At 40.8% G+C, this 18,073-nt stretch overlaps 1 protein-coding gene across 1 annotated transcript in view; it reads left to right on the forward strand.

Annotated features, from left to right (window-relative positions):
- The window catches only part of LOC135207771 (serine-arginine protein 55-like), a 39,478-nt gene that overhangs the window by 14,207 nt on the left and 7,198 nt on the right, over positions 1-18,073 (forward strand). Inside the window, exons 4-6 of the mRNA XM_064239595.1 lie at positions 4,601-4,789; positions 5,291-5,332; positions 14,784-14,903. Of these exons, the coding sequence (XP_064095665.1) occupies positions 4,601-4,789; positions 5,291-5,332; positions 14,784-14,903 (351 nt within the window). The remainder of the gene's footprint in view (positions 1-4,600; positions 4,790-5,290; positions 5,333-14,783; positions 14,904-18,073) is intronic.

Genomic DNA, 18,073 nt, shown 5'->3' on the forward strand with positions numbered 1-18,073 from the left:
TTTTCAATATAAAACATACCGTATATACTTGAGTAACGTGCGATCTCGCATATCATGCGACCCCCAAATTTTCAGCAATAAACAGTGGTTTTGTCATGTATCTCATGTATCATGCGAGTTCCTTTTCCGAGAGCATCAATTCATAAGGTTGGTGGTTTAACGTGCTAATGGCCGAGTCATTCAGATGTGTGCTGTTGCTAGTCAAGTTACAGTAATTTTCTTACTAATCCCGAGAATTAAATAGAAAATCTTAAGATTAAAAAAGAATCCCAAGATAATAAAATAATTGTAAAAATACCACGCCTTGGAGTCCTAAATATCTCTCTCTCTCTCTCTCTCTCTCTCTCTCTCTCCTCGCTCTCTAGCTCCCCCTCTCTCTCTCTCTCTCTCTCTCTCTCTCTCTCAGGAATAAATACTGTAATTTGAGTCTTTCACCAACGGGTATCATTAAATGTGCAGACATTGTGTGTGTGTACATAATGTTTTAAAAAATGTGCAGTACACACGCTTTCTTTGATCCAGTTTTTGGGTTTTTGAAATTTTTCAGATCTCAAAAATGTGAGGTCAGATGCTTGATCAAACAAACATCACTGCTGCAGCAAAAACATTTTTTCCCTTTATGTTTTTCATTATTGTTATTTATTATTTACAGTTTATTTAAATAAATATTAATATAATACTGTTAAATGAATGTGAGATAATTAAGATCACCTATAATAAAATTGTGGGACAAAATACCATATGTTCACTAATAGCTATTATTTTCAAAACAAACATTCCATAAAACGCGAAAAAAATATATGTACATAACAATCAAAATATAATAATGTTTTGCAGCTCAACTTGTGAATTTTAACAATAAGTATGACTATAAAATATATTTCACCATATCGATCTTGAAGTTGAAGAGTCGTAAAATTTTGAGGATGGTCCGGGAAAAGGATTTGCACTAGTGATGATGCATCGCTACAACACAATGTGGTATTTTCATACCACTATATTGATGACGCATCGCTACGACACTGGTATTTTTCATACCACTATACATTAAAGTTAAAATGATCATATTATATTATTGTTTTCACGAAGTAATAATTATATAGAGAAAATTATTGAGTAATTTTTGCCGTCAGCAGTCGGAAAATCACGATCAAGGTAACATTCAAACCTAGTTCCATCCACGGCATATGTCTATAAATAGAACAGAAGCATAGGGCAGTCATTGGATAAAAGATCTCCATGGCTACCAACAAGCCAATCAGGTGTTGGTTATACTACTACTTTGTGAATTTCTTAGAATGAACATATTTACACATGCGAAGCTGACAATGATGTGTGTGTTTTGCATACAGTATGTAGTTTTAGTTTTTAATAGTGTAAGTATTTTACTGATTACATGAAAAATAGAATGATTCCTTCTCATTACTTTGAATGCAAAATGGTTTGAAGATTCTTCCGCAAAAAGAAAAAAGAAAAAAAATTCCTTAGAAGATGATACCTATTTACTAATGCTGTTGACATACCTTCAAAACAAAATTCAGCTCTTTAATCTCTGGAAAAATGTTAATCTTTCTGTCTGCTGGTCACACCCTTTATAGCCCCTGCGACTAGCAACAACAAAATTTGTTTGTTTGTTTTATCTTTCAAAGATGTAGGTATTACCTGTAGGTACAGCACATTTTTTAACAGTACGTATACCCATACACACACACACACACATACAGTTGCGCGTGTGCCAATACTTATTGGTTTCAGAGACTCAAGTTAACACTTAACAGTATAGTTGAGAGAGAGAGAGAGAGAGAGAGAGAGAGAGAGAGAGAGAGAGAGAGAGAGAGAGAGTTCAGCGATGGTTCATCTCTTTAATCTCTTGAGGAATGTTAAGATTTGTTCCCTGCTCTATGTAAATTTAGTCCATGCAACTGACAACAAATTCATATTTGTTTTTTGTCCTCCAGATATGAATTACCAGTACTGCACTTTTTTTAACAAGCATGAACACACTGCCTGCATATGTACTAATGCCCACTGGTTAAATATACTCTCTCTCTCTCTCTCTCTCTCTCTCTCTCTCTCTCTCTCTCTCTCTCTCTCTCTCTCTCTCTCTCTCTCAGGAAATATACCGTCAATTCAAATTATCAGTATCTTTTCCTGATAGACAGACAGGCAGACAGCGTAAATATTTAGGGCTTGGCATATGTCAATTATTTTATTATCTTGGGATTTTTGGTTAATCTTGGGATTTTCCATGGTCAATTCTTGGGATTAGTAAGAAAAATGCTATAATTTGAGTAGCAGCAGCTGCAGCGCACACCCAAATGAATCGTGTAAGCCTAGCACGGCAAACTATAGTATTTACAAAATGAACAGAGCTTTGGCTGGGCTGTTTTGGACCATGGAGAAAAGAGTAGGACCATGGAGAAAAGATCAGCAGGGAAGTATACTGCTAAATTTAAGCTGCAAACTGCAGCTGAAGCTGAAAAAACAAACAATGTTCAAGCTGGTAAGCGGTTTGGCGTCGGGGAAAGCTGTGTCCAAAGCTGGAGAAAACAAAAGGAAAATTTAATAGTAACTCCATCTTATAAGTGTGCAAATCGCGGATCCAAATGTAAATGGCCGCATTTAGAAGATAAAGTGGCAAGTCTGAAAACCGAGAAAATGGTTTTATTATAACACGGTGTAGTATAAGACTGTATGCAATTCGAGAAGCAAGAAAAATGGGCATTCCAGAGTTTATAGTAAGTGCAGGATGGTGTACTCGGTTTATGAAAAGACATAACTTTGCCCTAAGAAGGAAAACCAAAATAGCACAAAAACTGCCCAAAGAACTGGAAGAAAAAATCAATAATTACCTCAAATTTGTCATCAAGCACCACAAAGCTAGTAATTACAAATTATCATGTATCGGCAACATGGATGAAACTCTGCTTACCTTCGACATGCCATCAAACTCGACCGTAAGTAAAATAGGAGAGAAAAGCATTTTAATCAAAACTACTGGTCATGAAAGGTCACACTTTACTGTTGTTTTAATGTGTATGGCAGATGGGACAAAACTTCCCCCCATGGTTATCTTTAAAAATTGATGCCTAAAGAAAAATTCCCAAACGGTATCATTGTCCACGTTCACAAAAAAGGATGGATGAATGATGATGGCTGCAAGACTTGGCTAAAGAGAGTTTGGGCATCAAGGCCTGGTGGTTTACGGAAAGAAAAAAAGTTTATTGGTTTGGGGCATGTTTAGGTCACATCGAGTGAACTCGGTTTTCAAAGGTGTTCGAGATACAAACGCAGATATAGCTGTTATTCCCAGTGGTTTGACTAGTGTTTGTCAACCTCTCGACGTATCAATTAATAAGCCTTTTAAAGACAACATCAGGAAGAAGTGGAATGAATGGATGTTGGAAGGGGAGAAAGCATTTACTAAAGGAGGGAGGATGAAAGCTCCAGGGTTGCCTCTACTATGTTTGTGGGTTAAAGAATCCAGGGCAGAAATTGATAAAAATGTGATAATTAAAGTATTTAAAAAATGTGGAATATCAAATGCTTTGGATGGAAGTGAGGACGATGTCCTATACGAAGATGCAGGAGATGAAGATGAAATTATCAAAGGAATATGATGACTGCCTTGATGACGAAGAATTCAGAGCCTTATTTGATGATACGGACACGGAGAGCGACTTTGGAGGGTTTTAGTTTACATGTATAAATTTTAGGCATTTTTTACTTTAATAAATTTTCACCTACCAGTGTATCCTAAAATAAAAATAATACTTCTAGTAACAAATGTTTCTTTTACTGAGTAAAACAAAAAGTAAAAAACCCTTCGGTATTGTGCCGTAATCAACGGATTTGGAAATTATAGATGGTTAGTCTAGAACAGTTAAACATGTATAAACCAAAATAATGCAAATGGCGCACGATCGCTCTTTTGTATTTTAAAATACAATAGTAATATGAGAATACTTATAATATTATTGGATATGGTGAAGTACAAGTAAAGCATAAATTTTTAAAAGATCTTCTGTTTTCCTCCGGTAGTAGCTATCGCAATTGGCCGATTTTGGAAAGCATAGATGGTACGCTAATTTTATACTGCGTGTATGATGCGACCCCTTTAAAATGAGCTTCAAAATTAGGTTTCAAAAGTCGCATTATATGCGAGTATATACAGTACATTATTTCTTTTAATACAAACTCATTCCTTTTACAAAATGTCCCATCTTGCTTCAGACATACTCTCTTTGGATAATTTTTGTTTGTAAACACCCCATGACAAATAAAATAGTCACTAAAAGAAATGGGTTTATCTTGCCAAAAGAATTATTTTATGAAAGATGAAATTTTTAATTACCAGTAGATCCATTGTTTCTACTAAAAAAATATAGGTTAATTAAAAATAATGTGCATTAATGTGGGCTTAGTAATTAGAATTTTCAAGAAGTAGTGCACCAAGATTTAGTTTACATGTACTAATTGTTTAGGAGCTATGAAGTTAGTATGAGTAATTTGAAGGATTTGATGTCTTGGAGTTGAGAATTGGAGATGTTTTTGTATTTAGTTTTTTTCCTTTTTTTTTATTGAATCTGGCCTGTTACAGGGTGGTTGAGTTTGCTACTTATGCTGATATGAAAAATGCTATGCATCGTTTAGATGGGAAGGACTTGCATGGGAGACGGATTCGTTTGGTTGATGAGTCGAAGTCTCGCTCGTCAAGACGTTCAAGAAGATCAAGATCAAGATCATCGTCTCGATCAAGATCTCGTTCTAGGTCACGCTCCCGTTCCAGGTAAGATTGTCTATGTATTTATTGATTTGTTGTTATTTTTCTTGATCACAGTTCATATTATTGTAAACTACAGTTTGCAATTAATTCAGGATAAAGGGTATTTATATCAGAACGGATTAGGAACAATGTTTTTCATATTCTGAAGCTCTTTTCTATATGAGACTTTTCTTCTTTAGAACAATGCCCAGTGTTTTACACAAGGTATGTTGAATGCATCAATATCATGATTGAAGAAAACAAACTTTTACTTAACTTTTTTTTTTTGTATATGATAGTTTTAGAAAATTGTTTTACTCCTAATTATTAAAAACCAAATTATATTGCATCAGTCACACAATTTATCAAATTGTTCTACTTCTAATTATTAAAAACCAAATTATATTGCATTAGTCACATAATTTATCCTTTACACTATGCTCAGCCATATGAGAAACCTCCTTTATATGATTTGTTGTCAAATCACTCGCTCACTTTTTTATGAATATTCATTAATGTCAGCAGGTCCCGATCCCACACCAGATCCCGAAGCCGTTCACGTTCAAGGTCAGTACATGTATTTTTCCGTTGATATGAACATTGTTTTTTCTTGGCTTCATTCCTTGAAATGTATAGATATTGAATACAGTACTCCTCATTTAACGACGTACTCGTTTTACGACAACCCAGAGTTACAATAGCCAATGGTGGCCAAGAGAAAGGCCGTTCAGTGCTGATAGTGTAGCCTAGCCTAGGTTTTGAAAACCTTGAAATCTAAGGCTAAAATAATAAATAAGGCTTTAATATACTTTGTAAAAAAAAAAAAAAAAAAAAAAAAAAAAAAGCTATTCAGTTGAACCTCTTAAAAAAAACCAGCATTCTGTGGTCCGGGAACCCCTGTGGTTCAGCTTGGTTCAGCCGCCATTAGTTCGTTGCATGGCCAACAGGGACAGGGTGGCGCCATGTATAGTTTACAATTTAAAGACAGCACAAATTATGCCATGTCTCCTTTGATTTTATGAAAATAATTCTTAGATTTTATGAAAATAATTCTTAGTAATGAAAGAAAATGTGTCAAGTCAAATATTTTTTTTACATTAACTCAAAAATGAATACAGGCAGTCGCCTATTTATGACGGGGTTATGTTTTTTAGATGTGTCGTAAGCCGAAAAATTGTTGAAAATCATCAAAAATCCTAAGAAAACTTTACTTTGAATGCTTTGGGTGTCTATTGAAAACTGTTAACTGCATTTTTATTGTGCTTTTCATCAAAAAACCTTCAAATATTGTTTAATGTATAAATTCTTGTAAGGTTTGATATTTAAAGACCAATTTTATGGCCTAAAATTTTAAAACTGAACATTACATGTGGTATAGACTAGTTTTAGAAATGTGCAAGAGTTTGGCACTAAGCTAAGCCTAAGCTTTGGATTTCCCGACAACAGACAATATAAATGTTGTTTTACTTATATTGAAAAAGTCCAAACTTTAGGGACCAAGCCTACCACATTTTTTGGATTTCCTGACAACGAAGTCCAAACAAAGCAGCATTTGTTTCCACAGAAGTCAACAAACTTTTATTTTTGTATAATAACCACGACAATAAATATAAATGTTATTTTAATTATCTGAGAATCTAATATTATCTTATGTTGTTGTTGATTTATGGCTGTTCTATGCTATAATAAGTGCAGCCTACCTTCATTGTCAGAACATAAAACAAAAGTATCTACTTGCCGCCGCCATTTGTTTTTCGTCAGCTGATAATTTCTTCATTTACGATTCACAAGGAATTGTGTATTTTTTTTATCCTATTGGGAAAAGGTTGCTGTAAATTGAAAAAATTAGTCATGCAATACATTTAATGAAAAAAATTGTGAATTAAATATCATAAAATATAAAACTAATCAAATACTGTTATCATCGAAGCCAGCAAATATTTTCTAGAATTCTTCTTCTGGTATAATGTTGTTATATGTATGTTTCATAATAACTGTCGGTATCTCCATTATGTAAAGATATAATAAAGAATGAAAATTAATGGTTATTGTACTGTTTGGTAGTTTCAGTAGTTGAAGAGAGATAATGAAAATTTATGATTACTATACTGTGTGCTAGGTAAAAATGGTTGCTTGGCAATCGTTCGATACTCGTAGTGTGACGAAACCATGACCGTAAACGAAAGGTTGGAAGCATTTTTTGTTTGTTTGTTTATTTACAGTTAATGTTTAATTAATAATGATTTGAAATAAGTACATACTGATTATTTATAAATTTTATTGGCACATTCTAAGCTTTTAGCTTCTTAGGTTTAGATGTCAGAATCATAGACTAGGCTACAGTAGTAACTGCTAACATAGGCTGGGCTTATTGCCAGAATCAAAACGCAACATTATAAGGGACATATGCTAAAGTCCTAATATATGCAATAAAAATGGGGTTGAACATTACATGCAGTTGAATATTACTCAAGTATATACAGTATTTTGCCTTTTTGGAGTCATATTTCTTCCGTTGGATCGGCGTCGTAACCCTAGAACATGTGTTGTAAGCCTGGAAATAATTTCTGATGAATGTAATTGAAAAGTGTCGCAAACTCGGAACGTCGTAAGCCACAGCCGTTGTAAGCCTGTATATTTTTTTTAAATATTCCACTTGAGAAGTCTCTACCAAGTCAAACCTTTTAATCAAAACAATGAGACATTTGGAATGCACAAATTCCTTACTCTTTGTATGCTTAATATTGTTTTGATAATTTCTTTTATACAACTGTGTATTTATAGACTCAATATGTCACCTATGAGATCAGATGATACTAGAGGTAAGAAGTGCAAGCATAAATCTTCATGTATGCTAGAAAATATTTATCCCATTAGCGAATAATTTAGTGTTCATTTTTCTCAATAGATAGCGGTGTGCTTTGTTTATGTTTTGACAGCAACATTCAAATGCACTGCGATTCCCTAAGTTCATTTGTTATTATTATTTTTTTTTTATCTCGCCACCCTTGGCAATCAAAATAAATGACGAAGAAACTAACAGGGACAATTATGAAATACCAAATTTAGGGTATGAAAGTCACTGATGATAATGTGCAGATTCTGAAAAAGTTTAGTACTGTATTGACTTAGTATTAGGAAAACTCGGGAATGCAGGCTAGATGTGTTAAATAACGTACACTATTTTAAAGAAAATTGTACACTATGAAGTTTTAAGTGACGAAGTTAAAATATATGAGTAATAGAATAATGAAAAGCATTGTCAGAACTTAGCCAAGTAGTAGGCTATGTCGGAAACTAGTTCTGTGTATGATATACGACTGAAAATTAATGCTATTAGTCAAAATAAAGAGACTAACATGCTTAACGGCAAATTTGCTTAACAAATTTGTTTAACGACGAGGTCACTGGAAGGGAACCCCGTCGCTAAACGAGGAGTACCTGTACATATTTCATTTTTAGGATTTTGTTGCTAAACAGGAATACTTATGACAGTAATTAATAAAAGGATTAAAATAAAAGTTTAATGTTCAAGGGATTCCAGACGTGAAATCAAACTTTTTAAAAGAACCTAAGTTTTGGCTTTAAAAGATTTATTCTCAATAATAAAACAGGCAAAATTTGGAGTCCTTCCTTCCCTATAATGCTAACCAGTAATTGTGCGTTTTAATCTAAATTTGTTCTGACAAGATACAAACTTACACTTTCACTAATGGAGTTTTTTGTACAATCCATTACACATTTACTAATGGAGTTTTTTGCGCAGTCCATGTTAAATTCTATTTATGAAAGCATAGGTTTGCATCATAGGAAAATTGTAATTGTTCATGTGTGGATCAAGGCATTGGTCTTAACAGTAGGATAAATCTTCTAGTGCCAGCTGGGAACCGGTTAAAAACAATTAAGAATTGTAATTGCAAGGAATCTGTGATATCTGGCATCTGATAAGTAGTTGAGGTGGAAGTGAGTCAGAGACCATGCGTGAACCTAGTGACTCATGAGTCTTTCTTCAACCGCTTTGGAGAGTGAATGTTTGATTTGCTCTCCTCCTTCCCAAGCCGGTTTGTTACCCAAGCCCCTACTGTTGTTTCATATACGTATACTCCTATCCAGCCTAAGAAGTCCCGTGAGCTTCAGTGTATTTGTTGTGGCCTCCCAGGATTCCCATGTTCACGCTTCCTCTGGGATAGATGCAACTTTCAGTAGATGTGCTTCCAGGCCTATTCCTACTGCTTTGTCATCAGCTGTTTTATGTATGTTGCTGCTCTGTCTCTCAGGGAATATTGCCCCTTCAGGGAGAGAGGGGACACCTCCATCTTGTTCCTATGTTAAGCAGGCTTGCAATTTGAAATATTGTTTGTTCAACATTCCATTTTGCTTTTGGCCATCGTTTAGAGAAGACATGTTTTTCATTGACTGTTTTGCTGATTCTTTCGTATTTTCTACCTCATGGTGGGATATCTCTGTTGTGTGTGTTTATGTTTGATATTGTGTATAATTATATTGGTTCAGATGCAAACCCACTTGTCATATAAAGCCAAGAAGGCCACCTTCTCCCAGCGAGTGTGTCCCGGAGTTGGCGGTAAGAAATGTGAGAACTTCCATTCTCTAATTGATTTTGACCCTCACGCCCTTTGCTCATATTGCTAGGGGTGTTGGTGCACTAGAATTAGTACTTGTGTGAAGAGTTGTGATTGGTCTCCTGAGTGGTAGGGGAAGTTTGACAGGAGGAAGGGATACTGGAGGAAGGCTGCCAAGGCTTTATCTGGGGGTTACATGATGCCCTTGGTTGCCGACCCTTTCTCATCGTACCCATCTCACAGCAAACGTCCTGTACTCACTGGTTCTCCTTCCGGGAAAATCTCACCTTCGCCTTCCTCTTCCAACTCATTAGAGGAGGAAGAATGGCAGGAGGTAGGTGACCAGGACAACACTCATATGGGGGCCTCCTCTCCAGAGTGAGGTGGAGACTCCTCCCCTTAACCTGACTTTAACTTTTTTGCTTTCGCAGTTGTAGAGTCAGGGCTGGAGCAGGTGTGGACATTCTTAGGCCTAACAGGGCCACATACAGTGACTGGGTTGCTGGCCCACCTCAACAAACCTTATGCAATGACATCCTCTGCAGTGACTCCCTCAGTTGTTACCACTACATTCACTGTGACTCAACACAGGTTTGCCACAGTGCTGATGATGGTGTTTCCTCATTACCCCACCAATGTGACTCCTTTGGTGGTGATGGGCACTTACCCCTTCTGCCAGCCTGTGTTACATCCCTCTGCCAGCCCTTGTTACATCCGTGCTGCAGCCTCCTCGGTTCGGGGTGGTACCTCCGCCCACTCCTTCTGTGACACTAGTGATCCCTACTGATAGTGTGAGAGGTTACACCATCGTTGATGACTTCTGGTGTTCCTGGACCTGTTACTGCTCTTGGCCAGTCTGCTTCCCCTAAGGGGGACCTAACCGACTTCACGGTCTGAGAAGGAGATAACCTCTCCGCCCCTTAAGAAGGCTTGTCATGGGACTTTGAAGAGTCTGCTTCCTCTCACTGAGGAGACAGTTGGTTCTCTTGTTGGCTCTCTTGCTCTTTTGGGAGCAGGAACTGTAATGCTTACCCCAAGGTCTAGCGTTGTGAGTGTCACAGGAACTTAGATCTTGGTTCATGCTCCTGCCTCTGGTTCTGGGGGCTCTGCCTCTTGAACTGGAGCTGCGTTGGGGGCTTGTTCACAAGACTCCTCGAGTGTACGACCCTTAAGGAAGGACGTGCATCCAAAATTGGGGCCGGAGAGATATCTCACTGTCTTCTTCGCATGAGGCTTCGACCTCAAAGAGGACTGGAATCCGTCGTGAAGACTGCAAGTTCTTGCCAACCAGTTGCTTGCTCGTCTCCACCCAACTCCCACGCAAACTAGTTTGGTGGGTGCAAGAGCTCCAACTGGGAAACGTGAACCTCTACACTTCTTGGGAAAGCGTTTCGCCAAGGCGAAAACACTCTATCCTAGACTTATATCGCCATCATCACTGTGGGTGGATGATCATGTGCAACTCACTTCTGCTGGTTCTACCAGCAGGAAGAGCAAGAATATCCGATCCTCACTCCTGCTCCCTCTACTTCCTGGGGTTTTACTTGGAGGAGTGAGGCGGACAGGAGGAACTCTGGGGAGTGTTCTCCCCAGAATTCGGCAGCAGGGGCCTATGTTCCTGGTGCAGTTTTAGGACTACACAGGTCATACACCCAGGTTGTTCAGAATTAATCCAAGGGGTATGGCAAGGTTCTCCCTCCTCTAGGGAGAGTTGATCAGGAGGACCACACTCTTGAAGGACTTGAGGGTCTTTGCCTAAAAGATGTGGAGACCGCCGAGATGCAGAGGACTTGGAGAGATCGTAGTGTTGATTCGTCAACACAATAATCTTGGGGAAGCGACCACGACGTCTTCAGTTAATTGTCCCTCATGCCTTGAATCCTCTGGGGTCCTAAGAAGGAACCCAAGGTATTGGCAGGGTTGCTGGGGTCTTCTTTTGCAGACTGTAACTTGGACCAGGTGAATAATATTGTCTCAGGACAAGAGAATCACTCTGGTCCAATCATTCAGACCAGAGGCGTCCTCCTCCTGTACCTCACCAGAGGCATTACTACACGCTCTCGGAGAGGTCGCTTCCAACCAAGCAGATTGACCTGGTCTTAGTTTGACTAGGTCCAGGTCTTTCGTTGCAGCACCTCCCTGTAGAGAGTGTGTCTCTCGCAGCAGGAAGCAGCAAACCTGGAGGCTACTGCTATGGCAGCTATCCTGGCAGTTTCCCGGCTAGATCAGTGGTTATTCACAGTATCTAAGGTTGCTGCTGCATCCTTAGGGGTTATTGTTCATGGGAAGGACTCGGCCTTTGGTAGACTGTGCCAGTCTATAAAAATGCTTAAAACTGCCTATTTTGTTAGTTAAAACTCAAGAAAAACCTACTAAAAATGTTTATACATTTTTTAATGGTTTAATCACAAAAAGTGTATTTTATGATTAAATTGATAGTGAAAAAAAGAAAAAGAAAAAGATGCCAGGATTTTGTGGATATTTCTTAGAAAATTACAGCAAATAGGCAAATTTTCTACAAATAATGGGGGTATATGTTCCAGAGAGAAATCCGCGAATACATGAGTCGGCAAATCCGGAGTGCGTGAATATGGGGTGTTCACTTTAGATACTCTATGGTGCTCCCTCTTCTTGTAGAAAGCCTTCCATTGTGACAGGCCAGGAATGGCACTCCGAGCAAGGGTTAGTGATAGTAAAAAATTGGAACGGCACCTACTGCAAGTGTTTTGGGGGTCAGTAATGGAAGATATCAAAAACTTTGAACATGGAAATCCTGGAATGCCTGGACACATGCGTTGACGGTGCTTAGAACTCTTGGTGGAACCCATGATAAAAGACAACCAGGCACACACACACACACTGAAAGCAAAGCACAAATAAATCATGGGCTAGCAAAGAAACTGGCTTGGGAAGGAGAGTGCAGAAGCAAGACTACTCTTCAAGGCGGTCAAAGAAAGACTTGACACGTCATGAGGTCCCAAGCCCGGTTGGTGACCAGCTTCTACCTCGTATATGCATGAGTTGCCAGATGCCACATATTCCTTGCTTTACAATCTTTGATTTTGTAAATGGTTTCCAGCCGGCACTAGAAGATTATCCTTTTGTTAAGGGGGGGCTTCCTCTTTGATTTTTGATGAACATTTTTGAAATTTTCAAAATCTGGTTAAATGGCTGTAAGACATGAGCAACACCTCTGTTATCACATGGCAAAAGCAATTTTTCGAAATATTAAAATTAATGGGGTTTTGGCCCCGCCCCCTTCACACTGTGACGTAGGGCTGACGTTTGGCTCCTAATGACTATTGTCATTTTGTCCTTTATCTGCCCAATTTATTAATTATTTTGATTTTTATTTCACCTAATCTCTTACATCTGGCACCAACAATGGCTGATTCGTTGGTTGGTGAATGGTGCTCTGAGCGGGTAGCACCGTAGCATGCCCAGCAGGGAGCCGGAGTCAGTGTGTCCCAGAGTTGCATAAGGGGAGGTATGCTGCTCTTTACTCCGAGCATTTTTTCGCTATTTACCGTGTTTTTTTCTTGTTTTCTTACATGAAGTAACTCTAAATACAATTTATATACGTTTGTGTGTATACTAGAGTGAAAGTGAGACAATATGTCGAAACGGAATCGTGCAACTATGGCCCGTTTAGCAAATTTTGCTAAAAAAGAGACATAGGGTGGAAGGTGGACTGTTTTTTTTGTTGATGTGGCAGCGTCGCATTGCCAACACCATTGTTGGCTGATGTATCTAGCACTGTCCACCATCATCACCAGCACCAGCACCACCAACAACAACATGAGGCTTTTTTTTGGCTGCTGAGAGCCCCGCCCTCATTGCCTCTACGTCGTCTGGTGCGCAATCATCTGAGGTTTTTTCACCTTCACAGTTACGCTCTCAGTTAATGAAAGTAATAAAGGATGATGAAACGGGAGTATATGATGACAAATTATTACTTGCTTGGTTTCTAACCAAGCAACAAAGAGTCAGGTAGTACTTGATCATAGCCTCGCCTCGAGCAAATAATACCCCTTTTTAGGGGGGGGACTTGGTGCCGGAAACCAAGCAAAAAAAACACTAAGAACTATTAGAAAGAAGGAAAGGCATTCTGAACTAAGCGCTAGTGAGTATTTAACATTTGTTTGTATCATGGTTTTGCTCATAGATCAGTTTTTTTCCACGAGTGCCAAAAAAAAACACTTCTTGACCTTTACGGCCATTTTTTTCAGTTTTCACTTTTTGCACTTCAAACGCTAACTATTTTTTTATTTGTAGGCCAATTTTAAAGTTAAATATACCATTGGAAAGAGGAAAGAAAGGCGAATATTTTGTTGGGGCTAGATTTTTTCTTAGGTTGACGAGGAACTCATGACAACCAAATCAACAAAAATTTTTGGGGAAAATTCCCCCTCGCCCCCCATCCAAAAAAAAGCAAAAAATGGAAAAACTGTTCCCAACATTTTTTTTCTACTATGATATATTTTTTGTGTATAAAGCCGCATTGCAATAGTTCTAAAAATGAAGGAAGAGTTACATTTTTAATTTTGTTTTTTTCTTATTTTTTCAATAAAAACCAAAATAATCATTCAATCACTCTGAAATTTTTTTTGGAACATCACCTTATATATATGTATAATATATAAAAATTTCATAAAAATCGGAGCATTATTTCTATATAGGCGGATGCCCCCCTTAAGAACCTGGTTTGTTAGCTATAAAAAATACAAATTGATTGAAAATTTGTCATTTTGTTAACTTTACCAGGTTCCGGCTGGTGCTAGAAGATTTAACTTAATGTTAGGACCGAGGGTTTATTACTTATGAAAAATACAAATTGATTAAAAAATTTTAATTAAAAAAAATTTAGTGAAGAAAGGGATTTGTCAGCATCCACACAGCAATATATTAGAAGGGCTTTTGTTTCTGTGGAATAGTATTTATGTTAAATGTGTCGAACTAATTAGAACTGTTCGTGAGCAAACCAGATGTAAAGTTATGTTGATGAAATCTTGTTAAATGAATTTGCAGTAAAGTGTGGGGTGCTACAAGGGTATGTGTTGTCATCCTTGCTATTTGCTCTTCTCATTAATTTAAAATTATTGTGACTGTGAAGAGTTTAATCACAAATCATAGTGGAATTGTGTTTTTATGGTGGTGTAATTGTGTGGAGGAGAAATTTTCTTTTATGGGAATGTACTCGCATTGCTCTTCTTAGCGGTGATTTTCCCTTTTATCATTCCCAAGTCTGAGTATAGAGGGTTGAAGTTAGGAAGGGAATCTGTTAATACAATACTGCCAAAACAAATTATGAAATGGGCTATTCAGTGAGAGTTAGAAGCACTTGGTAAAGACTTGTCAAAAACAGCATTCCCAACTGAGAATGTTGATAAGAAGACTCATTTTTCAAATTTTACATGTACTTTTCATTTTATTCACAGGAGTGGTGGTCACAGTAAAAAGCGTCGCTCAAAGTCAAATTCTAAATCAGCATCTCGCTCTAGGTCTCGTTCTGGCTCTGACAGATCCAAGTCCAGGTCAAGGTCCAGATCCCGATCCAGGTAATACATTATTGGTAGCAACTTGTTTTATTTTTTTTTTAGCTTAACTCATGATACAGTAATGAAAGGATTATTTGTATGAACTGTATCATATTTAGGAGAAGGTATTCTTGAATATTTTTGGGGGGCTCAAGGAGCATATTAATATGTATTGTGTACAGTAGTATAAATAATGCATTTAGATCGTACTTTTATGTACACTTATTTTTAGGAGTTCAATTGCTATTCATCTGTGCAATTATATTTGTTCTAACACATTATACAAACCCTCGGTCCTTTACATAAGGAATTACTATTCAGCACCGGCTGGACCGCTCATAAGATTTACTAACAAGGTAGTTCGGCAGTAACTGCTTGTCCGATGCTTGTCCCACCGTTGGGTGAAGACGTGTGCTTGCCTCCCTGCCCGCCTCTGTCGTGAGATTGTTTTCAAGCTTACTCGCCTTTCAACGTTCTCTTAGAATACTAGTGTGATTGACTGTAAGTACTCTTATTTGTTTGTATTTTGTGATATTGCATCGACTGGATTGAATTTGCCGTCCCACGAATTGGAGAAGCCCTCGTGCCCCCCATTCAACCGAAGAGTGTGCCCTGGAGTGGGAGGCCGAAAGTGTGGGGCTGTCAGGTCTGGTGATGTCGTGGACCCTCATCCTCTTGGTCGGAGGAGTAGTGCTAGCTGTACAAGAAGAGGAGGAAGCTGCGTAGAGCTGCCAAGGTGTCGTCAGAAAGCCCTCCCTTGACACCTTTGGTGACGGATACGTCATCTTTTCTCCCTCCTCGTTAGCTCCCATGTATGGCTCTCTCCCCTTCGGGGGACGTGTCTCCCTTCGCCTCTTCACTTGATCTGTTGAGTGCAGAGGAGGGAGGGCGACATCCCGACCTTGAGTTGTACTCGGGGTCGTCTGTCCGGTCAGGGTGGGAGCCTTCCCCCACTGAGTGAACGGGAACACCCCCCCCCCCCCCCCAACTGTTGCTTCCTCAGGTGGGGATCTTCAGCAGGTGTGGCGCTCGCTGAGTCTTCCGGGCACTCTGAGTATTCAGGGGCTCATCTATCATCTTGCTGTAGCCCCAGTCACTCACGGGTTGGAGACGAGGATGACTACGACTGTGTCGACCCCGGGTTATGCAGCGCCGCTCACTCGGTGTATACCCAGCATGTGACCATGGTCACCCCCACGGCTGCAGTACAAGCTCCGTTGCCGTACGTGCCCCGGAGGGAGTTGGTACCACCTCCACTGGTTTTGCTGTCCTCGCTCCTCCCCCTGACTTCGAATGCTGCGAAGAGCGCACCCTTAGATGGCCTCCTGTTGCCATCACTGTACCTAGTGCCCCCTGACTTCCTGCTCGCGGGAAGTGCTGCCGCTCCCGCAGGTCCTTCCAGCCAGGTAGAGTTGGGCCCCGTTGCCACTGCAACCGTCCCAGCTCCAGCCTGGATGGGAGACCTGTCTGCTCTCCTGAGGAAGTTGGCAAAGTCCAAGACAAAGAGAAAGGTGTCATCATCGTCTTCATCTTCGTTGTCGTCTTCTGCTGCCTCTTCCCCTTCAATTTCCAAGGCCCCCAGTCAAGGAAGGAGAAGAAGGTGGCTTCGCCCCCCCCCCCCCCCCAGAAGTCTCGCACAGAGACATCTAAGGGTCTGTCTCGCTCAGGTGGGAAAGGTGGGGCTTCTGCTGGTCCTCCCGTTCCCGGAACGGGGCCCGTCTCTCCTTCCACAGGGAAGAAGAAGTCGGGGACCGTGGACCTCCGCTCCCAGCTCCAGAGGTTCCACCCCCGGACTGGGAACCGTCTCAGCTGCAGGCGAGCGAGCGAAACCGAGTGTACAGTTACCTACCGGTGATCATGCAGCCAGGATCCAGACGGCTGAGTACGCTCACCGTCAGGACCCAGACACGGAGCGGAAGGATGGTAAGAGTTGCTCAGGTGACTTTTGCCAGCCCGGCGATCGCTCTCGCAGCGATTGTCCGGTTCCCAGGGTTGACGTGACGGTCCCACCAGACCGTTCATGTGTCGAGACTGGGTAGAGGTCCCCCCGGTCACCAGGAACAGCCTCGGCTGCTTCTGGGACCGCGGCATGTCATGAGGACAGTGCTTGCTCTCACGGCGTTAGCAGATGCTACCAGTCACCTGACCGTCGCTCCCACCAGGACCTGACGGCTCGTACGGCTGGTAGCAGCTTTCCTGATGCACGAGACCGATGCTACCATCCTTGGTCCAGCATTTCTCCACAGGGGACTACTGGTCCAGACCTGCAGCTCGATTGCCACCGCGGGTTGGTGATCGCCTGCAGTCCTCCCAGCTACCAGCTCTGCTGGTAGACAGGGTAGGAGCGTCAGGTCTTCCTCACTTGTTCCTTCAACCTCCTCGGTCTACATTGGGAGGAGCGAGGCAAATAGGAGTGAGCGCTAGGAATGCGCTCCTTATGGTCTGGGCACGAGAGCCTATGAGCCTGGTTCGGTCTTAGGACCTAACAGATCGTACACTCAAGTGGTTGGAGGAGACCACGAGGGGTCTGGCAAGGTTCTTCCTCCTGAAGGAAGAGTGTCTCCTGAAGTGATCGGCCTGGATGGATCTGACGGTCCATCACCTCAGGACACGATCACCCCCGAGATACAGAGGTCCTTTGCAGAGGTCATTCGTCAGCACAACAACCTCGGGGAAGGATCGGTGGTTGCTCCCTCTGGCCATCCATCGTGGTAAGAGTCGTTCTGGGGTCCTAAGAAGGAACCCAGAGCGACAGTGGGGCTACCCCGGTCTTCCTTGGTCGACGGAGTGCTGGACCAGGTGAATGCCTTTGTCTCTGGACAAGAGGCCTCACTTAGGGCCAACAGGTCGGACAAGCTGCTTCCCCCTCCTCTGCCTTGTCAGCGACGTTTCTACGTGCCTTCAGCAGACCCGTTGCCGACCAAGCAGGTTGATCCGGAGCTAGCTCGTCTAACTCCGGGAGTGCCTCTTCAACACCTGCTGTCAGAGAACCTCTGGTTCTCGCAGCAAGAGGCATCCGCCCTGGAATCCACTGCCATGGCAGCTTTCCAGGCCGTCTCATGGCTGGATCTGTGGCCCCTCACATTATCCAGAGTCGCAGCCTCCTTGGGAGTTATAGTTCCTGAGGAGGACTCAGCGTTCGGGAGACTCTGCCAGCCTGGAGGTAGGGCCATCTCCTACCTCACCCACCA

Source organism: Macrobrachium nipponense, chromosome 34, assembly GCF_015104395.2.
Source record: "Macrobrachium nipponense isolate FS-2020 chromosome 34, ASM1510439v2, whole genome shotgun sequence".
NCBI lineage: Eukaryota > Metazoa > Arthropoda > Malacostraca > Decapoda > Palaemonidae > Macrobrachium > Macrobrachium nipponense.